The sequence below is a fragment of the Trichoderma citrinoviride genome (assembly GCF_003025115.1).
Source record: "Trichoderma citrinoviride strain TUCIM 6016 unplaced genomic scaffold BBK36scaffold_19, whole genome shotgun sequence".
In the NCBI taxonomy this organism is placed as follows: domain Eukaryota; kingdom Fungi; phylum Ascomycota; class Sordariomycetes; order Hypocreales; family Hypocreaceae; genus Trichoderma; species Trichoderma citrinoviride.
The window spans coordinates 189,107-210,898 of NW_020194727.1; the positions used below are offsets into that span (position 1 = coordinate 189,107).

The 21,792-nt window shown below is 52.0% G+C and overlaps 7 protein-coding genes across 7 annotated transcripts; 3 read left to right on the forward strand and 4 right to left on the reverse strand.

Moving 5' to 3' along the window:
* Nucleotides 1-416: 416 nt before the first annotated feature.
* Nucleotides 417-4,064, reverse strand: BBK36DRAFT_1163396 (hypothetical protein; the record flags this gene model as incomplete). The annotated part of the gene is made up of 8 exons (XM_024894533.1): nucleotides 417-1,313; nucleotides 1,376-2,356; nucleotides 2,414-2,546; nucleotides 2,607-2,691; nucleotides 2,745-2,881; nucleotides 2,956-3,279; nucleotides 3,337-3,980; nucleotides 4,050-4,064. 8 exons carry the CDS (start codon nucleotides 4,062-4,064, stop codon nucleotides 417-419), a joined length of 3,216 nt encoding a protein of 1,071 aa, XP_024745387.1.
* Nucleotides 4,065-4,867: 803 nt separating this feature from the next.
* On the forward strand, nucleotides 4,868-5,890 carry BBK36DRAFT_1130070 (hypothetical protein; the record flags this gene model as incomplete). Its single annotated transcript, XM_024891805.1, has 1 exon — nucleotides 4,868-5,890. The coding sequence occupies one exon, from the start codon at nucleotides 4,868-4,870 to the stop codon at nucleotides 5,888-5,890; it is 1,023 nt and encodes a 340-aa protein (XP_024745388.1).
* Nucleotides 5,891-6,492: 602 nt separating this feature from the next.
* On the forward strand, nucleotides 6,493-9,686 carry BBK36DRAFT_1145146 (hypothetical protein; the record flags this gene model as incomplete). Its single annotated transcript, XM_024893733.1, has 7 exons — nucleotides 6,493-6,533; nucleotides 6,845-8,013; nucleotides 8,082-8,309; nucleotides 8,343-8,632; nucleotides 8,700-9,361; nucleotides 9,438-9,529; nucleotides 9,610-9,686. 7 exons carry the CDS (start codon nucleotides 6,493-6,495, stop codon nucleotides 9,684-9,686), a joined length of 2,559 nt encoding a protein of 852 aa, XP_024745389.1.
* Nucleotides 9,687-10,813: 1,127 nt separating this feature from the next.
* Nucleotides 10,814-11,920, reverse strand: BBK36DRAFT_61841 (mPR-typeG-protein-coupled receptor; the record flags this gene model as incomplete). The annotated part of the gene is made up of 3 exons (XM_024898374.1): nucleotides 10,814-10,975; nucleotides 11,036-11,266; nucleotides 11,342-11,920. The coding sequence occupies 3 exons, from the start codon at nucleotides 11,918-11,920 to the stop codon at nucleotides 10,814-10,816; spliced, it is 972 nt and encodes a 323-aa protein (XP_024745390.1).
* A 1,146-nt stretch (nucleotides 11,921-13,066) lies between these two features.
* Nucleotides 13,067-14,161, reverse strand: BBK36DRAFT_1172911 (mPR-typeG-protein-coupled receptor; the record flags this gene model as incomplete). Its single annotated transcript, XM_024895806.1, has 3 exons — nucleotides 13,067-13,237; nucleotides 13,330-13,560; nucleotides 13,661-14,161. 3 exons carry the CDS (start codon nucleotides 14,159-14,161, stop codon nucleotides 13,067-13,069), a joined length of 903 nt encoding a protein of 300 aa, XP_024745391.1.
* An 821-nt stretch (nucleotides 14,162-14,982) lies between these two features.
* Nucleotides 14,983-18,060, forward strand: BBK36DRAFT_149337 (subtilisin-like protein; the record flags this gene model as incomplete). The annotated part of the gene is made up of 5 exons (XM_024897569.1): nucleotides 14,983-15,228; nucleotides 15,303-15,769; nucleotides 15,830-16,954; nucleotides 17,006-17,435; nucleotides 17,524-18,060. The coding sequence occupies 5 exons, from the start codon at nucleotides 14,983-14,985 to the stop codon at nucleotides 18,058-18,060; spliced, it is 2,805 nt and encodes a 934-aa protein (XP_024745392.1).
* A 63-nt stretch (nucleotides 18,061-18,123) lies between these two features.
* Nucleotides 18,124-18,951, reverse strand: BBK36DRAFT_1145150 (hypothetical protein; the record flags this gene model as incomplete). Its single annotated transcript, XM_024893734.1, has 1 exon — nucleotides 18,124-18,951. The coding sequence occupies one exon, from the start codon at nucleotides 18,949-18,951 to the stop codon at nucleotides 18,124-18,126; it is 828 nt and encodes a 275-aa protein (XP_024745393.1).
* Nucleotides 18,952-21,792: the final 2,841 nt, after the last annotated feature.

Sequence of the window (21,792 nt, forward strand, 5' to 3'; positions counted from 1 at the left end):
AAGGTGTGCTTATATCTCTGAATTAGTGCTCCCTCTTGATTCACTGTCCTTTTTTTCTGTCTACTTATTTTCGCGAGAGGGAACGTTGGACGAACTGATACCTTGCGCAGGATTATGCACGTAGAATAGTAGTAGTTTGAGAGGTAGTCCACGTAGTTTGAGAGACCTACATGTCTTAGTTCTTGCCATCGACTTATGAAATCCATTCATTCTTCTCATCCAGTCGGCCAAACTCTTGATAGCTGTTGAATCACACGCAGATGCGCTCATCTCTGGAGGTGGTGAGCGGTCCATTAGAGTAATGGTCGATAGGACACCAGTGGACTTCATGCTTCCAGCCATTACCCAGATTACTGAGATTGACGTATCCGCAAACACCTACGTATAACCAGATGATATATACAATACAACGCCTCTTATTCCATCGCAATCCAGCAAAAGCCCATCTGGGTCATGATTGTGTCTCCCCACGTGCCGCCGTGCCAGCGCAGCTTGTCCTTGGTCGCCCACTCATGCTTCCCAAATATCGGCAGAGGAACAGGGCTGTTTGGATCCATGGGAAAGTCGATATAGTTGATTCCCGTAAACACCTTGGGGTCTTTGCTGAAGCTGCCGCCGTACCAGGGCGCCTCTTGCGGTCCCGAGCCCTTGGCGAACGAACTGTTGCCGGCCTTGACCAGCTTGCCGTCGCACTCGGCCGGCCATGCCAGCCACCCGACGCGCGCCGCTTCAAACTCGCTGTTGTCCCAAGTGTCAATGTGCACAGTCATGCCGTCTGGAGTGACGTCGTCCACGTAGGTACGAAGGTACCGTCGGGTGCGCGGCTGCGAGATCTCCGTGAACCACACGCAGACCTTTGGTGGCTCCTTGAAGGGCTGGCTAAACGTGACGGACACCTTTGCATTCTGGTTCGCCGTGCGGCCGCCTGGATTGTCGCTGGCGTCCACGTAGCCGTTCTGGAAGGCAACCTTGCCGTGTGGCAGGACCATGACGCTGGCCTCGAGGTTCACCGTCCCATGCAAGAAGGACTTGGCCGACAGGGTGTATCCCGTTTCCGAGACGGACGGAAGACTGAGAGCGAGGCGGGGAGCGTTGATGTTCGCAACATCGATGACGCGGAAGCCGTAGATGACCGTAGGGACGATGGGCAAGGGTCTGGCGAAGGTGTCCGCGAACGTGGCACACCGGCCGGCGACGGACCCTCGCCAACCCTTATGCTCGTAGCCACTCCAGTAGCGAGCCTCCGTGTTCGTCATGATTTTAGCCGTGTCGATTGGTTCCTCATCGGGAATGCCTACGGTGGCAGCGGTGCTCTATAAGGCACTAATGTCAGTATACGAAATGCGGCGAACATAAGATGGCGCAGATAACAGACCTCCTTGTTACCCCAGATCGGGCCCAGGCGGAAGATGCCGCTCGTGGAGTTAATTTGTGGCGTTGTTGTGCCGTAACCCCAGAACCCCTTGATCTGAGCGTTGACGAGCAGGGGGTCAAAGTGTTTCAACTCGAGCTGCTCGAATTGTTTGCCATCACGGAGGCCTTCTCCCTTTACGGCAGGCTTCCAGTCCTCCGAGTTGCCCAAGAGGTCCGGTCCGCGATTGGTATACAACCGAAGGGCAGTGACGCGGGTCGGGGCCTTTTCCACGCCCTTGAGACGGCCCGTCTCGATCGAGCAGGCAATGATCTTCTCACCATCTTCATGGTGTACCGTCAGTGTACTTCTGCGGCCGCCGGCAGTTCCCACGGCAGCCAAAAGACCGTTAGTGTATCGGACGCTGAGGCCAATGACCACGCCGTCGTTGACGTCGACCGTGACGGTGCGCAAGCTGAAATCGGCCTTGACAAAGTCCAAGTTGCAGAAGAGAGTGCCTTGGGGCGAACCCACCATGGGCGCCAGCTTTTGAAACTTGCCAACGTCAGGTTGGTCTACACCATAACTGGCAGCCTTGGCGGCCTCGGCTTCAGTCACGCCGTCGCCTTCAACGCGCTCAAGCAAGGGGCAAGGGGCTTCGGTTCCGAAGATTTCGGAGAACGGCACCTTCTCCTTGTCCTTGACGGCGGGAAGCCGGTCTCGGAAGATGATGGTGCTCTGGATTGCTTCGGGGCGCTTCTCATCGGCGGCATAGTCTGGATGCTCCTCGATTGTATCGACTTCCTTGACAATCTTGACCATCTGGAACCGGCAAGCACGGCGGGCGAGGTCAAGCCCCTTGATAGTCGCTTCAAACGGGGTTTCGTCGTCGATGAGAGAGAGGGTAGTCGAATCCGCAAACTTTGTCACGTCATCAGGCCAGCCTACAAATTTCTTCGTGCTAGCCTGGATGTCGAAAAGCTGAGTCCCAAGGGTGCGGTATATCTGCTCAGCATCAGCCAACTGTAACTCAACTTCCTTAAGAAGACGGAAAGACGTTACATTCTTGTAGTCCATATAGGCGTCCAGCAGTGCATTGGTGTAGATGGCTGCGTTTTCGTAAAACATGGGCTTGAGCTTTGGCGGCTTCAGGGCCATGTAACTCCGAAGCGACTCATATTTGGTAAGGATAGCACTGGAGACGGATGATTAGCCAGTCTTCCGTACTTGGGCGAAATAGTCGACGAAGACTCACTAGGTACGCTGAGGAGTGTTGGCGACGAGATCAGGAAACTTGGCAGCCGTCTCCATCAGGGTCTGAATTGTCCAGAGCTGGTCCACTGCATGCAGTCAGAATACTGAGCAGAAAAAGGCAAGGGATGGTCAATGTTACCTGGCTTGATGTGGCCGCCGCCCGACCAGCCAACCTGAATCGTCGTCTCCGTCTGCGACGAAAAGTTCGACTTGGCTATGTCGACGTGGGCATTGGCTTTAATGTCCGCAGCTCCAACGCTCAAAGCGACCTCGGCTCTGTCCAATATCAGTTAGCCACGGCCTCGTAGAGCAACTGGAGTGTCAATAGACACGGAGAGAGGGTGATTTACTCGGCTTTGACAGCCATGCGCTTGTCCTTGTTCACAACCTTCATGCTCACGAGGGCATTGAATTCGCCGCCTTCCAGGAAACCAGATATGAAGCAGTCGCCAAAGACGGAGCGAAAGTTGGTTTCATTCACCGAGGGAAGGCCCTGGAAAACAAGGGCATCTTTGATGTTGATGCTCTGGTTGACGACCTTGACGGAGATGAAGAAGTTGAGATCACTCTCCTTGAATTTGTCTGAGTCGACAAAGGAACCTTTGCCGGAGCCGCCAATGGCACCATACTTGATCGACAGAGAGCCTGAGATGTTCATGTCGTCAGTTATTTCACTGGTAATAATTAGCTGTGTCCAGATAAGCAACTCAAATAGCGAAGCCATCAAATACCTAATCTTGTTCACAAAGCGTGAACTGTACGAGACAATCTGGCTCGGACCGCGCTTCGACAACTCTCGCGCAGCACTGCGGGGATTTGCAGTCTTGAGGCCAGTTCCATTTGTTTTGAGACGAGCAAGGCGCATTCGCTTCTTTTCGAGAAGCAGAGCATCTCGCTTTGTCTCCGCACTGTCGGGGTCGACCGCTTCTTCAATGGCACTTTCAAGTCTGGCAATGTCTTCGACAAGCTTGGCCACCGTCTTGACGTCTTGACTCAGTTGAAGTGCCATGCTGTCAAGGACTGATGGGGGTGCAGGTCCGATCAAAGATTGTGTTTGACCGTTCGAGGCATCAACACCCGTCAAAGCGGCCACTGTTGGGATTGCCTCAATGAGTTGAGGCTGAGGTTGAAGATTATCTTCGTCTTCATCTTCATCCTCATCATCTACATCACCATTGACGGCGCGGGCGGCTTTTGCACGTGCGCCAATGCCGTAGCGAAGCTCTCGCATGGTGAAGCCATCGTTGGTAACCGCATTGTCGATGCGGTCGGGGTCGATCACAACGGCGTCGTCAATGCAGATTTGCTGCGTGTACGAATTGAAGCTAAGGCTGTTAGATCCCTCGTCTGCTTCTTGGACTTCAAGTTGCAGAGCCTACCCTTGGCCTACATCGCGTTAGTGGTCTATGTGAGGAAAGCTTTCGGTAATATGCAAACGACGTACCAAGGCGCATGCCATTGTTGTAAGGCGCGAGTAACAGAGCCATGATGGTTTGACACCGATTCACACAACCAGACTCAAAAGAAGGAGTTTCTCAAGCCGCAAGCCAAGCACAATCCGGCAGGCCACTCGAGATGGTGAAGTGAATAATTGAGCTTGAGCTTTTCAAGTAAACTTTTTGCTCGGCCCTTCGTAGCGATCTATTCCAATGTGTTCAATTATGATATCTTGAAGCCCTGGATGGAGTATGAGACTATTGTCAATAGTCAACAGGGGTTTCGGGTCAAACAGCGGGCCAGACTTTAATCATGCCATATTTGAAGCCACAACGTTTTCCGTATTGTCTTCCTACATGTGCTATCGGTATGAAACTTTTGCAGAATGTCAGCTCGACGCAGGCTGGGTATAGTTCTAGCACTGACCGGTCGACCTGAGCAAATGAGGTTGACGATTTGCAATAGCTCACCACTCTTCGCCACAAGCCACAAGCCGCTACTTCCCCCGAGAGTGGCTTCGAAAAGTGACTGGTAAACTTAGCCGCAAGCGCAATACACTCGGATGATCCCGACGCCATGGCATATGGTACCGGGCTGGCTGATCCCCTTTCAGCTCGCTTCACATCCTGGTCATACTCAGTCGAGACCGCAGCCACGGCGGCTGAGGATGGACCGCGGGCATCCAGACGCGGAGTCTGTAAGATGCCAGAGGAGTGATTGTTCCGACATTCTGAACTCCAGGCCACACACCGTTTCAAGACCACTTCAGTCTTTCCGCCTCCCAAACTGGGCATCACAGAACCAACACCATGAGCATCCGTCGCCATGCCGGTCTCTGGAATTGCCAAAGTCAGCAAACTGGCCCCTCTGACAGTTGATACCCTCGACCCCGATGTGTTCAATCCGCTCATCCCCCGCGTGGCCCAGCAAGCAATCACCCGGTCACCGATCCGGCTCCCATGGCAGGCCCGCGTCCTTCCACTGGGCATGTTCTTCCGGTCGGCGGCCACAGCTAATGGCGCAAACCCATTCCCCATGCAATCGGCATTCGACACGGATTCCCTTGTCTCGGTGCCAATAGAATTCACGACAGATGATGGCAGCGGCAGCTTCAGGTCGTCCGAAGTGATGAGCTCGTCTGCATCAACAGACCATCTCAGCATTGGCGCCGGCGTCGGTGTCGACCTGCTCTTTCTCTCAGCCAGCGTCTCGGTACAATTTGACAGGGACGTCATGGAAAACAGGGACTCCAACAAGGCCTCAGTCACCACGAGCTACCGCGCCGGCACGGTGGCGTTTGTGCGTCCGCCAGAACTCTCGGCAGATGCCTTTGACGTGCTGCGTCGCAAGGGCATTGATGGCTTCCACGCCACATATGGTGATTTCTACGTCGGCGGCTACCGGATCGGGGGTGACGCCTCGGTTCTCTTCAGCACGGATGCGAGCTCCCGCAGCGAGACAGAAACAAAGAGGGTCAAAATCGACGTGGAATCGTGGTTTGGCGACTACCATGCGGAGTCAGTAACGACTTCATCCAGAACGGAGCGCTCGATTGTGGTGCGCGTGAGCGCCTACTCGACGATCGAGCAGGCTCTCATCTCGGAGGCGATCCAGATGGGCACGCCCGAATTCCAGGCGGCATTCGAGAAAGGAAGAGGCATCTACCAGCGCGCATGGGGATTGGATGACTCTGTCACCAAGGTTCTTGAGGAAATCGGTGTGAGCAAGGGCGAGCTGGTGACTCGGGAGCAGTGCGCGCAGTTATGCGGGCGTGCGGTCGTTGTCGAGCTTTTGCTGGTGCCGGTGGAGTGTTTGCGTCAGGTCCAGTATTGGACAATTGCACTGTAAATGCTGTCTTCGGTAGAGAACATAGATTTCCCATGAGGTAACGAATCACTTGAATGTTTGGCTTTCTTGCCTACAATTACTCAGGTCACCGTCATCAAAGCTGAACCACTACACTATTATCTGGAGATGGCATACAAGCACCATAGCTGTAATTGAATTGGTCTCTTTCTCTAGTCATAGCCCTATTCATGACTTTCCGAATTGCCAAACTTTATTGAAGCGGCGTACTAGACGAAGCTGTTATCCATCAGGATGAACATGCCAACCACTGCCCAGCCCGGAAACTAACACTAGACGCCTGCCCGGGCCGTCGCGAGAGCGCCACCCCGACTCTAGTCCAAGCTGATAGTCACGCTATTGGCAATAGCCTACTCCTGAGGCTGGCTGAAGAGCTCCTGGCATGAAGTCTGGACCACTGAAGGCATCTTATGTTCAGCCGTAGACTCAATGAGCTCTGAGAGGATGCCTCATACGTGTAGTCCAACCTCATTTCGTCCTACAAAGACCCTACGGTGCCGAGCGTTGGATGAATACAGAAGCTCTCATCGCCTCAATCGGTTATTTTGAACGTCTGCCAACTGCCAAACCTATAGCCTGTCAACATGAACGATGCATCCACCAGCAGCTATGAGAACCTTGGCTTGTATGCGCATTCGCAAACGAATCCATACAAGCCAAAAAGAAATCTCTTCATGTCGGTACTTGGAGGTTTGCCGAGTCATGGCTTAGTTGACACAGAATGATAGGAACAACAACGAAACAAACAACGTACAGCCGCATGCCACAGATATGACGGGTGGTCTGGACAACGTTGCGACACATAATGTGTTAGGACCTACAAGCTTCCCGAGTATACTGAACAACACCCAGAAACATTTGTCAGTGCAAATCACCAAGCTTGACAGCTTCTCGCTTTTTTGCAGCAGGTAGCTAACAGACAACACGGCTTAACAGTACGGCTAATCCTTCTCCTTGGCAAGTGATCAACTACCAGATCCCCGTGCCCATCGGCGACTGCTCCGCCCACTTTCTTGTAGACACGGCCACGAAAAAGGTGCACAGGGCGTTTCTCATGGATGGCGGCATGAACGCGGGTATGTATGTCGCCTGGGTCCAAATCCTCAAAGGCCTTCGCTTCATTGACCTCGAGCTTGGCAATGGCTGGAAGTTCGACTCTTGGGTCGTCACCCACTGGGACGCAGACCACTACCACGGCGTCAAGGATCTGCTTCTCAATAAGGACATCACCTTTACGCGGTGTAAGCGTGATGGGAACACCGTCACCAGAAGCAGCCCAAATAACTTTGCGTCTCTTTATTTCGCCGAGGACGCCTGGCTATGCTGCGGTGCATGGGATGTGAAAGCCATGTTCAATGGAGGAGGCGATTTTCTACGCCATTTTGTGAAAGAAAACGAAAGAGATCGCTGGGACCAGATGGACACTGCGTCACAGAGGAGTAGTGAAGGAAAAAGGCTCCTTCGATGCAAATGGGGTGAGGAACTCATAGGCTTGGACCTTTTTACTCGCTCTCGCCAGTTCATCCGCAAAACGGGGCAAGAGTACAAGCCCACATACAGCCGCAGAAGATCCAAAGAGGATTGTGAAAATCGGCTGGACTCTGACGAGAATACGGCCGATGCCGAAAACACACCGCGTTTCTGCGTCGTGGGAGCGAATGGCTTCGGAATTGGACAGCCGAAAGCTGTCAAGGCCGGGAGGCCAACACGCAACGAGACGTCCATCCTTGCTCTCCTCTACTGGAAACGTCAGAAGTTATGCTCGTATTACACCGGCGGAGATGGATATCCCGACGTTTTTAACGGGCCTGTACAAACTTGGTTCAACAAGACTTGGCCTAACAGTGACGTTGAAATGGTCAAGCTGGATCACCATGGATCGACAAGGGAGAATCTCGGGGGAGCCCACCGCTCAGCAGTCAAGAGCGAAAACAACCCTGAGCAAGAAGAACAACCGTCGGAGTCAGAGTCGGACTCAGAGGCGGAGTCAAACGGGGAAGAACAAGAGGGGCCGCTCACGGACCCGGAAAACATAGGCCTGATCATTGAGTATATGGAACCTCGCAAGGTTCTTGTTACCCCAGGAAGCAGCCATGGGCACCCCAGTGAGTCTCTTCTACCGCCGATTGATGGATGTGCTCATGATTAAGCTAACAGTGTCTTTCATCCGCAGCTTGGGACGTTCTGGCCTTTTTGAGAGACTATTTCGAAAGGCTGTCTGATGCCAACGGTAACCAGAGTGCGGTGAGACAAGGGTTGTTCACAACTCGCGCAGCGTATTGGTTCAGTAAAGAAGAGGTTACTCTGAAGGACATCAACTTTAACCATCGCCTTGGAGAAGCTTTTGAAGGCCGGAAGCGGTTGACTGTTGGAGACGGCTCTGAGAGCATCGCAGAAGAGGGTGAGCGGGATTCGAATGATACTAACCAAGCAGTTCAAAACGATGGAGAAGGCGACGAGACAAGTGACGAGGATTTCGACATCCTGTACGCCCTTTCGACGGATGCCCATGACAGAGCCGACGGGCAGGAAAGGTGGGTAAAAGCGAAGGAAAGATACGTCCAGTACATCCTCCAACAAGACAAGAATAGGCCGCGGCTGGATCGCAATGGCAAGACCAAGTACAATCTCTGGACTGGCAAGGATGGCAACAAACCTAACTATGCGGCCGTAAAAAAGGCCGTGAACATGGCAATAGAAGACCAAGATAAGGAGAACAGATCCGTGAGTCCTCTCCCATGAGCATTAACGATCCTATCTTAGCGACTCATATCGCTAACGCATGCACCAGAGAGAGGCACTCGAACGCGAAAAGTATATGCGTAACCCGCCTAGAAAAGGGACTGAAGCGGCCCTGAAGGAGGAGCTATGGGCCGCACACAATGAGTTGATTGAGACCACTGATGATGCTCAGCTAGAGGGAGTGGAAAACTTTGAGGAAATCTGCTGGCAGCCACTTCCAGCACTTCAGACCGAAGATCCGCACTTCCTCATCCGATTCGAGTTTGGCGATCGGAGAGAGAACACTGTTTTGCAGGTCTTTGATGACAGTGGTCAGTTTGAATACGTCAAAAAAGCTGTGCAGGTCGACAATGGTAGTGATCAGGTTGAACTACAAGTCGAGCCAGTCGAACTACAAGTCGAGCCAGTCGAACAAAGTGAGGCGATTCCGACGGGCCGGCTTGCCGCGGACGACCACAGTCCATGGGCCAAGTACGCATACGGCGAATGCGCTATCGCGACCATGCTATCCGAAGAATCACTCAAGACCGCACTCGAATCGAAACGGGGTGCTCGCGCCAAAAAGTCATCTGGGAAAAACATGACAGAGCCCCCGAAACGCGAACCGGAGAACATGGTCTTTAAATATTACAACAAGCGAAAAGCTGCTATCGATGGAATCAAGGAGCTGCTCAAAATGGCTCAGGCTGACGAAGACATGGGTAACGACAGGTAAGTGGATATCTCAGTTCGAGGAAGATGAAGTCAGGGTAGGGATGAATTTGTCTGACAACTCTTGTATCAGCAGTACCGCAAAACCGAGAGGGAGACCAAAGAAGCCTACGAACTCTGCGAGCGTCGTTAAATCTTCCAGGAAAGCAAACATGGAGGTAGAAGAGAGTAAAAGCAATGATGGAAACGACTCTAAAGCTTTACTGAAAACAGATGCTATAGAGGTCGAAGATGAAGACGTCATACAGATGCTACCGACCAGCCGCGGGACCAAGTCCGAACCCTCAGCGAGGAGAAGCCGGGGATTATTGGGAAGACAAGATAATCCCCCAAAGATAAAAAATGTACGCCAGGTGACAGAAAGAGTAGCACCACAGGTAATAACGAAAGCTACGGTGATTGAAAGGAATGGAGGATCAATAGCGAGCGAAAGGAAGAAGAAGGAGAAGCTCGGGGACTCTAGCCATCAAGGCAGATGAAAAGATTGTCGAAAAGACGTCACTCAAATGTTCAACTTGCCATGAGCAATTGAAGTAAGGATGGAGGTTTACTCAGCTTGAGTCTGAAAGCATGTAGTATACTTTGAATACTTCCCTCGCCTTTGCAGGTCTAATGAAGCATATACTTGTACAAACGTTCCAGTGATACTGCTTCATGTGCAACGAGCATAGTCTGCCCAAGTGTCCTGGGCCATATCACGCCATCGCAATGAAGGGCGCCTCTATGTCAGGAGAAAAGTTCAGTCTTCTGAAGGTGATCACGGTGGATCAGATATCTGTTTTGATAGGCGTGGCTCATAATTGAGCATTTCAGCCCTTCAATAGACAGTAAAAGATCACGAAGGTGGAGCTACCGCAAGCTGCTTTCATGCATTGTTATGATTGCCTCAGAAATGTATCGAGAGTGGCAATATACATATACTTTCCAGTAGCAGATGCTTATAATATTTGTGAACTTAGTAATGAGGGAGCGTCTGGCCACTCCTTCTCCAAAGCGGTATGTAAATCCATAGCAGGCGATATATTAGCTGGGTGTTGCTGAGCACTGGTGATGTCGGCTGGGTAGAAAACTTGCTGAATCCGTTCCTTGTGACTGCTGAGGAGATTTCACCATATGTAATTAATGAGGTAGGAGAACATTGAAAATTTTACGTCCATGGCAGGCAATTTCCGAATCTTCGCTCGATAAAACATACGCACAACAAGGTCATAGAATCGGTGGTTCAGTTCCACCACTGGTCGTCTCTTAATCCAGCACTAACGCTATCTGTACGTTATCATCAATTCGTCTAGCTTCATAAGCATGATCTACTCGCTCCTCGATCAATGATCTCCTTTGGGTCGTCGTAAAATTCTCGGCTTCCAGTCCGGCCAAATAACAGCGCCAGGTTCACTCTATGACATGCGGCAAAACCCCAGCATATACCTGATGTAAATATCCTTGGGGCATGACTCATAGAGATGAGCAAGTTCGATTGGTGTAATTATAGTCGAAGGCGTCCAATATCCCAATCAGTTGGGTCACAGTGGCAAGGACTACCAGGATGTGAAAAAGTTGATGGGAGGAGCCGTATATGTCGAATTTCCCTGGCCATCGACACTCGGGGAACTTGGTCTGTAGACACATCGTTTTATTAGAAAAGAGTCCCATCATGTGCAAAATCTGGAGGCTTACGGCATAAATCAGAGCCCCAAGCAGAAGGAATCCTCCTTCGATTAGATAATAGGGCATCCCCGATTGTTTCATCATCTGCGAGAAGCCAAAGATCGAAATACCATGTATCAAAGGTGCAAAGCCAGATAAGCCCGTCCCTACAAACGCAAGTGTTCGGAAAGTGCGGTACTTTGGACCATGGAACCGGGGATTTAACATTATAAAGATGGTAAGCGATCCGAGTACTCCAATCTGGTAGCCAAAATAAGTATTATATACGTGATTGGGAACAAACAGCAAAAGAGGTATATATGGATGTTGACTCACCATTGACCAGTAGATCTTGCGTTCCAAAGGCTCACACCAGAAGACCATGTATATTCCCGATACAAAGTCACCCAATGTGAGGATGACTATACCCACCAGGTCAAATCGCAAGAATAATTGCTCAATCTCGGAGGAGTGGTTCGTCAGAGTGTGGTATGTCGCTGACAGTCCCAGGCAGACGACGGCAGTCAAGAGAAAGAAGGTGAAGATGAAAAAGTCGGCGCCAGTCACATTCGAGTATCTACTGGTGAGATACTCCAGGATATACCACTCGCCGAGCAAAAAAGCGACTGCCGGTATGAGATGAGAAAAAATGTTGACCGACTCGTTGTGGATGTATGACCAGCTGTGGAATGAGACCATGGCCGAGCCTGAGATCGGTCGATAGCCATGGAGAATGAACTCGTTGTCCTGATGCCATTTCGGCAGCTCCTCGAACGAGAGAAGAACTTTGCGTGCCTTGTTGACGACCCTGGATGTGGTGTCCGTAGGCCGTGGGTGGAGGGAGTCATCCCCCCGCTCTTTGGGCGACACCGGCGGCTGGGGGGACGAGAGTCGAAGACGGGCAGCAGATGCCATCGGGACTTGTTGGCGAAGGAGAAGAAAGGAAGAAGGAAGATGAAGAGAGGGGGGCTTCTTTTGCGCTGCTTGCTGCACCCGCGCTTTTCTCTGACTTCGTTTCTGCTACATGCCAGCCTTGCTTACATGTACCCTGTAGGAGCTGGAATGCGCACTACTACAGTAACAAAGAAAAGGCCAAATCTCGAACTCTGTTCCTTCGTGTTTGCTTGGCCAGGCCCTACAGGACCCCTGAACCTGCGACGACGCGCGCTATGTGTGACAGAATCCCTGTCTTTGGACCAACCACGTTGCACTGCTAGCCGCCCACTTACCGGCAGGATATACATAGAAGGAAGGGTTGGTTGCCTGATTTGCCCTACAATTCCGTCGGCGGCTCACTACATCGGGTAGGAAGACACCGTATCCGCATTGGAAAACAGACACATCACGTCGGTGTCAATTGCATTATCTGCCTTGCTCAGGTCAAGCTAACTAAGGTACATGTTAGGTGATCGAACCCGCCGTAGCGAATGACTGCAATCTTCAAGTTCTGTACATGTATACTATACTGTCCGTCTACAGTAACTCCACCCTGCCCGGTGCGAAAACACAAGTCTTCCGTGCATTAGCTCTCCAATGAGGAGATCCAGTGTCATGAGGCTCTGCTCTCCCCTGGTTGACAGCATGTGTTTGCCCAATGGTAAAAATGCCTCATGCCTGCGGATAAAACGTGTCTGTACATAATAGAACGTAGACAGTGCTCGCAACAGTATAAGCTGCGAAATAGAAGGCCGCGGACTGTCTTGCCTGTAGAAGTACTTCGTATACTTGCCAGTTATAGTCTCCGTGCGTTCCACCCCTCGGCCTTAGTCTTCCCGAGGAGTTAAGGTATGAACTAATAGAGATAAGTGTACTTGTACTACAGAACTTCTAACGCAGTTTAGAGGTGGTTGCTTGGGGCGAGGCGGAAGTGGCGTGCTTAGGTTTACTGCTAGTACCTACCTAGTACCATATCAGTCAGTATAGGGCGTCTATACGTTTGACCTCTTCAGAGACTGTCAGATATTCGACACTGATGAATGTACTTGTATTACATATGGAAAGTCTCTACCTATCTCCTGGCCCGGGTCGAGCAGTTCAGCTTTCTACGCAGCTTCACATTGCTCAATGAACCCCCTGAAACCGACACACATCCAATGTATGACAAGTTGTGAAGCCTTGAAGCAGAGCCGTTACATGTGCGGCCATTGCGCATAAGATGGCGACATGAAAGATCTGGTGCGAGCTTCCCCAGATATCAAACGTACCCGGCGCCAAACGCTCCGGAACTCGGAACTGCAGAGGGTTCGTCAGTCGAGGTGACTCATGGTTTTCGAGGGCATAGAAACACGCGGCGATGTACTATGTAAAGTTCATGCCAGACATACCGCGTATAGACCGACTCCGGTGCCATAGAAGGCAAGCTCGAGAAGGTACCATTTCATGCCTGAGTATTGGAGCATGTATTCGAGCCCATATCGCTGGACACCATGCAGCAGGGGTATGAACGATGAAGCACCAAAGACAACAAACGCGCCCACCTTTACCTTCCGCCATAGCGGCGTTCTCAGTAGGGGATGCGAGATGAGAACACCAGTGATAGTACCCGTGGTCAGGATCTAGGACTCTTGTCAGCGTATCAACTACTATGGAGTTTGCTTGACCCAAGAGGCGGGGAGGGTGGGGGATAAAGGTGATGGTTTGCTCAGAGGGACTGACAATACCCCAGTGCAGCTTTTGCAAGCTTGCTTCGCAGAAGAACACATAATAGATGCCGGAAGAAAATGTGCCCACTGTCACAATAACAATGCCAAGCAGATCCATTCCATGCCAGAATAGTTCTACGGGATGCGAATGCGGTTGCATCAAGTGATAGAGTGCGCTCAAGACCAAACAGATTTCCGCACACCAAAAGTAAACCCCAAACATGGAGTAGTCCATGGATGAGACGTTGGTAAATTGAGGCTCAGCCAGGAATCGCAGAAGGACAGGTGCGACGAGCGGTAGGAGCAGAGCACCGACAAGATGGGTGTATACATTGCAAGTTTCGTTGTGCAAGAACGTCAGGCTGGTAAAGATTTCCAGATAGTCCGCGTTCTCCGGTCGATAGCCTCTGAGGATATACTTGTTGTCGAACTGCCATTCAGCAATCTCCTGCCACGTTACGGTTCGCTGCTTGTTAGCCTTTGGCTGGCCCGTGGTGCCGTTCGCGGTGCTCATGTTGACATTCGGCACCTGTCGTTTCTTGAGTTCCGTTCCTGACATGGTTCTTCTCCCGAAATATCTGAGCTGCGCTGGCCGATGATGCAACTCAGGAGGAAAAAGTGATGATGATAAGGTTGAGAGAAAGACGCCTGGTTAGGGCTAAATTGCGGGATGGAAACCAGTGAAATAGATTCAAGTCACGAAGAAGGTGAGGATGCCCTGCACTGGGTAGCAATTGACGCTCTCAACAAAGTGTTTATCAACATATATATATGAGCGCGGAGAGATCACGGCTTTAAAAATTGAAAAGCATTTCAAGACTATACAGCAATAGTCACACATGTAAGTAGTCCGTACATACTACTCGTACCTCCATGCGTGCCTGTGACCACACGCAGGCAGACACATGGCCTCCACCGTTGCCGCCTCAGCTTTGGGATGGAGGGTCGGCTGCTGGGGAGCTGGGAATCTGCGACGATGATGATTCGCTTGTTGGTTCGGACGCCTTGCTCCCCTGCAGAAATAAGACCTAGCAGATTAGCACAGCCCGCTGAGAGGGGTTTCACCCACACGATACCTGGTTGCCTTGGTATAATTACACAATACCCGTCGATCGACCCGAGGCGCGACACATACTACATACTACACGTTTCGCAGGCTTACATAGCTCCACGGTGCAAAGAAGTCATCGCCGGGTCCTGCTATCATAAGATTGTATGTATGTAATAGGTGGCGATTCTCTGTTGTTCTACTAAACAAACCTTGATAGCACACCCGAACTGTGTTTCTGTGAAATATTTCGGATCCGCCATCTCTGGGTGTGCATACAACCAACCATGAGTGTGGATGATTCCCAAGGTCTGCTGCAGTCTGTGCTTGGCTTCTTCGTTCGAAGACGACCGGAAAAGACAGCGCGGCCCGCGTCGTTGAGATCACGGACAGCCGAGGCCTGGCTACGGACGGAGGCATTTCTGCAGCAAGAAGCCGCCGAATCTGAAGAGCCTGACCCTGAGCATATTGCAAGGACGTTGCGCGCATTTGAAGACTATGTTCAGTACAACTCCGATGGAGAATCAGATTCCGTAGGTGCTCCCGGTAAACGGCAAACCCCAAGACTGTCGTCGGCCTCTCACAACCACCTGCCTACTAACACAAGGCCACTGAGCAGGGCTTCGGCTTCCGCCACAATATGCCGTATCCGAAGCTTCAGGCGATGCGCAACATGATGGAGCATCGGAGTCAAGGTCCGCAATCATATCCGGGCACAGCCATTCGAGTGAGTAAGCGGAAACGAGACAGTGACGCCGTCATCCAGGAGCTCTCGTATATGGAGAGGGAGGCGAGGAAGCGCCGGGTTCTGCCACGTGAAGAGCCAAATGCTGCCGACAATGTCGAAGAGCCCGATGCCGACTTCGCCGTGCTAATGAGGAGGCATCTGGTGTCGTTGGACAACGCGTTACGAAAACACTGGATATGTGTTTGCCAGAAGTGCTCGGGGTTGAGCGTGAGACTTTCGCTGCCGCAACAGAAGAAGGATTTCAGCTCTGAGACGAGCTTCGAGGTGTTCTTTGGCGTACGGTCTCCTATTGAAACTGCGTTGCAAGAAGCCAAAATCACCATCAAGTAAGCTTCATGGAGCTTCGTGCATTGATGTTTATACTGACACTCTTATTTCCGCGGTAGGGACGTACACAACAACAGGATGAGGAGCGCCTCTGCGCCTACGGTTAGCGATGCGCCTGAGTTTGCCCACATATGTCAAAGCATCACAGAGTCCCTCGGTCAGCGGACTTGCTTGCACTTGGCTCTCGAGGGCGGGATATTCCAGAGGCTTCGGCCGCAACCAAAGACGTTTGGCGGCGAACAACTGTCTCGAACGGTATCCTTGTCGGCTCTATTCAAGCGTCAACAAGAATTGCGCGGCAGTTCATCTGCCCTCCCGCTGAAGGGGAAACGAATCTTGGCCGTCATATTGGCGACTGCGCTGCTCCCGTTCTTAGAGACGCCGTGGCTGCAGCCTTCATTCAACCATTCGAATATCCTGTTCGTTGAACCACTACAGGAGGGAGAACTCCCGGACATCACGAAGCCGTTTCTGGCCATGGAACACATCCCAATCATCTCAGCCCGCAAGACAGACTCAGGAGGCAGTACCGACAGCTCCAAGCACATGGTTCATCCCAATGCCACCGTGCTGGCACTGGGCATTCTCTTGTGTGAACTTCATTACTGCACGCCCGTGGAGCTGATGCAGAAAGACCCTCCCGAGGCCAGGAACGTCAATTCCGATTATTATACCAGCCTTGATATGCTCAAGTCTCTGGAGGTTGACGCTGGCGTGGACTACTATCTCGCTACCAAGGCATGCCTGCAGTGGGAGTACTACCCCCCTGGGCAGCAGGCTGACTTTGAGTCTGTCGACGTTCAGCGGCTCTTCTATCAAAACGTCATCAAACGACTCGAGGCCGAGATATTCAAGTCGTGGGGTCTTCGAATACAGAATCTGGGCTCCTTTGATCCTCGGCAGAACGAACTCTGCTGGGGTTCCATCGGTCAAGAAGTTGTCCGCCATCAGACTGGCAAGGTTGATGTCTCCGATTCGAACAACGGGGCACACGCACCACTTCCGTATCGTTCGATGTCTGACGCCGCGCCCGCGACCTACTCGTCCTTCCATTCAGACGTGGTGCTGCGGATGGCGGGGCCGGCGCAGTCTTCTGGATCTCAACTCCGCGGACATTTCGTCGAGCCTTCGATGAAGAGTTTATACTTCTTTGACGCAAGTCACCAGATGGGCTCTGAAAAAGGGTGAGTATTTCTAGTGGTTATGTGGCTTCTTTCTACTAATGATCTGTTCAGGGATCCGCTTTCGCAGCAATGGATGGACAATCTTCTGTCTTCGGTTTATCACCATGTCGACCCCTTCGACGCTGTCGACGCTGGGAGTAGAGGGTTCGAACCGGTGCGGATAGCAATCTTGGATTCCGGATTTGACCCCGAAAATCCTCTTCTCATGACCGAGGACCAACGACTGGATCCCCGAATCAAGGATGCGCGAAGCTTTGTACATGGAACAGCCACACACGAAATTCGAGACGAGATCGGACACGGCACTCATGCACTGGGTCTTCTACTCAACGTTGCTACATGTGCTAAGATCTATATTGCCAGAATTGCGAATCGAGAAACACTGGACCGCCACACTTATGATGACATTGCAAAGGCAAGGCTGGATTTATGCGAGAGCAGACTTATTCTTCTTCTTTTTCAGGCTGAGCTGACTATTCATGTAGGCCATTAATTACGCAGTTTCGGAATGGAAAGTAGACATTATCTCAATGTCGTTTGGGATTCGGGAGTATAACGAGCCCATGAAGACAGCCATATCGAATGCATTACACAGTCAGACGCTGCTGTTCGCTGCGGCATCGAACGATGGAGCAAACCTCGGCAGAGCCTTTCCAGCCAAATATCCCAGCGTGTTTTGTATACACTCAACGGATGGAAATGGCAACCCCTCTACGTTCAACCCGACGGCAGACGATAAAGATGTCAACTTTAGTCTCCTTGGGGAGCACGTATCTTCTCACTGGCCTGTTGGCAAGAACGGCCACAATGAACATGTCAAGGCCATGTCGGGGACATCGGTTGCAACACCGATTGCTGCTGGGCTTGCGGCAGCGATTCTGTCCTTTGTCCGGCAGCAGGAACGGCACATGGCTCCAGGAAACGAGTTGCTGGCGCCGTGGCTGAAGGACGTTCATCACATGGATGAGGTCTTGAAGAGCATGGTCAAGCAGAGGAGGGGGGCGGGCTATGACTACATCACGCCTCACTCACTGTTTGATAGAAGGGCGACGAGGGAAGAGGTTTACAGCAAGATCAAGGATATTAGGAGACACTTGTATGACTAGCAGCTTACTCAGTTCACTGAGGTCTAAACTGTACAATAGTAAATCAGTATTTGTCTGCTATCATTATGCAGGGACACAGTAGACCCTTCCGTGCTCGGTCACATCAGGAACGGCCTTTGCAGTCTGAAATTCAGAACCATCCACGTCCTCAACGAGAACAGACACGCCATCTTCTGAATCTCCGCCAATGGCCAGAAAAGCACCCTTGTTGTACTCTTCAAGCTTTAGCTTCCGCCCAAACCTGAGTCTTTTGACCCGAAACGCAAAGACAAATTCGGCCTCGCGATTAAACTCCGTCTCATCGTCGCTCGCGCTGCTCCAGTGGCCTTTTGGGCCAAAGGTCGTCCCAAGCTGGGGCACGTCGATGCCAAATCTGCCCGTGACCGTCGCGCTCTGCGAAGTCGAGTACTTGATTCTCGCGCCCTTGACGAGCTTCATGCCCGTGACGAGGTAGAGCGAGCACACGGGTGAAAACCTCTGCTTGGGTTCCCTCAGCCACGACTGCACGGTGGGTGCCTTGATGGCTTCTTGTACATATTCTTGTGTCGGCTCAAATGCCAGGGTCGTCATCGAGTCAAAGGCAAAGGTATTTGCGGCTTTGCTCGTGTGCTCAGCGTTCACCTCGGGACCAACGGGGATTCCACCGGTGACCACCTGCAGGAACTGTGCATAGACTCCCAGACCGAGGCCCGTCTCAGTTGAAACGGTCTTCTTCCAATCCGTTTCCACGACGGGCGGATTTGCTTCAGGCACGGCAACGACCGAACTATTTAGAGGGTATTGCGGCGTTGACGTGGACCGGATTATAGCTCCAAGGCATAGCGGGCCAGCCGGTGGTGGATGGATGAAGTCGGATGTCGGACACAGGAAATACGTCTTTGTAAAGGACATGGCTAAAAGGTCTTGGGGGTCTTGGATCTTGGGGGTTTCGGATCTTGTGATTTTTGGATCTTAGGCTTACTTTCAGGACTTTTACATTCAAGACTTTTCGGATCCGGATCTCTTGTTTATACTTGATATTCTTCTTATGAAGCGCCCAAGTTTAGCGCTCCGGGTCTCCCTCCAGGAAGACTCGGCCGTCCCTATTCTCTTCGCGCCGCATGCCTCCAAGTTGTGTGGGCCGGGGACCTTTTGCATTCACTCACAGCCGCCATCCTCGGCCCCCAAAGCAACATGGGATAGAATAGCACCTGTATCACACCTAGGACCCGGCTTCCCCCAAATTTAGCACGCACTGCTTCGAAACAACCACACCTCGTCAGTCCCCTTGTAGAGCCTGTTCAAAGCCTCGGCACCAACGTGTCTGTTCGTGAGCAATCTGACACACTAGCAGGGCTCTGCCTCTTCCGTGCTTGACTTTAGTACGCAAAACAGTCGCAAAAGGAGCTTGGAGTCAAACGGACGCCGGTTGTCAGCGGGGTTGCGAGTGTTTCTGAACGACGAAAATCGTGTCCAAGAACATGAGATGAGAACGCACTGAAAGGCCACACTGACTTCGCCAGCCTATCTCGAGCGGTCATTGGCATCCATGCTCGTTTCGCCCAATGCCACAACGACAAGGCTTTGAGGGAGTTGGTGCTCAACTGCATGCCAGGTTGTCACGGCGTTAACTTGCTGTACCTTGCCTGTTTGTACGAGTACCGCTACCTGACCTGTACTTAACCCAACAAAATCCACCCTGGCCGGGCACCAGCGGCTCGCATGCGATCATCACATTATCCGACACCTCGAGCGCTTCATGCGACGTTGTTGGTCGCGCTCCAGTTGTCCACGACTTCTTGGAGACTCAGTCTACGCAACAACGGCTATCAGCTTCTTGGACCTTGAGCGCAGCCACAGGGGACAGGCCGACCGCCTGTATCGTGCCTTCTCACGATGATAAGCCTAGATCGCATGGAAGACGATGTTGTGGAAGATGTCTTCCTCCAAGAGGGCCTTTGCCCGACCATCGCAGAGCATGCAGCGCAGTGCAACTCTCTATTCCGTAAATACATGGTCCTGCCAGACATCGTGCCAGATCCGACCATCATGGACGACCAGCTGGCGCGCTTTACGCTGTGGACATCAAACATGGACGTCTACGGGCCGCTCAATGTCTCGTTGGACTACAGACTCCGATTCAGCCCGACTGTTGTAGACATTATACATCAGCTCCTGGACGTCATTTGCGATACCTTGGCATCCTGTAAGTACATGTTGCATTGAGGTTGGATGGGATCGAACCCAAGAATTCTCTGCTAATGGGAATCTCGACAACAGTGAAGCCAATCAACGAGCCACCGCAGACGCCAAGCAGGAAGAGGCAGCGCATATCAGCATACAGCGAATCGAAACTCACGAGGAAGGATGACGACGACGCAAGCGATTCAGACAGCGACGTGGATGAGGCAGAAGAGAACATATCCAAAATCACCGATACTATCGGCGGGACGGTGTCGCGGCTCTTTCGCCTCTCCAATGCAGTTCGAAAGTCCGCAAAGGCCAACCGGGCTCGCAAGCTTGAGAGATACAAAGACGACGAAGAGGCAAACAAAGCCATAGCCGAGATGCGTCTCTACACAGAATGCTACATTCGTTTCCGCTTCCCCATGGCGCCGGATTCCCTTCGCTCAGCATTGGTTGAAGCCAATGCGCTCCGTCTTCGACGACTGTACTATCAACGATCCCATCGAAGGCGCATAGATCTGAGTGTTCAGAATCCTCAGACGAACCCGCCAGTTGTTCAAATGCCACAGATCAAGGAGGGTGCTGCGGCTGTACGTTTTGCTCCGAGCGTCGTCCCGAAGCCTACGACCACCAACAAGATATCGGGACAAGCTGGCCCACCGCCGGTGCCAGTGACGAATGCCACTACTGCTCGGCAGACTGCTGTGGGAGCGTTCTACGCCAAGTCCACGACTGAGGTTCCTCGCGCGAAATCTGTCCTGGTGAATAACAAGTTATCGTTCCCTCCGATACCTCCGACACAGGAGTGTCCATATTGCGGCGTCATTATCGAGTTTAAGAATACTACTGCCAAGTCAATATTGTGGAAGTAAGCAGATGATAGATGGTAATTCTGTTGATCAATGGTCTAACTTGCCCCAGCAACCATGTCATCGGAGATCTGGAACCTTTCATCTGCACTTTCTCACAGTGCTTGGAAGCGGGCCAACACGGGTCCGGTCCGCTCACGTTTGAGTCGTCGAAAGCGTGGATCAGCCACATGCAGAACGCTCACGGGCATACGTGGGAGTGCAGGGCTCCTTCTCATGGTCCAATCACCTTTGATCAGGAGATCCAGTATCAGAAGCATTCCATCGAAGAGCATGGCGTGCCTGAAGCGCATGCTGGGACTCTCAGCAGCGCGGCGCGGAGACAAGTCCACGAGAAAGTGACGGAGTGCCCATTCGGCGACGACTTCCATCCCCCTGAAAAGCTCGAATTTAGTGCTTCCAGTGCCGTCTTCGCGAACGAAGCTCTCCAGTTACACGTCGCCGCTCACATGAAAGAGATCGCTTTGCTTACGCTGCAGAAATTACCTAGCGATGGGGACGAAACCGCCGAGAACGTCGATAGCGACCAACCACTGGAAGATGATGGGCCGGGCTATGCCAACTTGCGTGGATCCATGTACAGCATACTGGACGACGAAGATCTAGATTTCCAGGACGACGAACATGAGGCTGCAGATGGCACTTTGGGTCACCGCGAAGAGGACATCAGTGCATCGGTAACGGGACTCGACTTGGA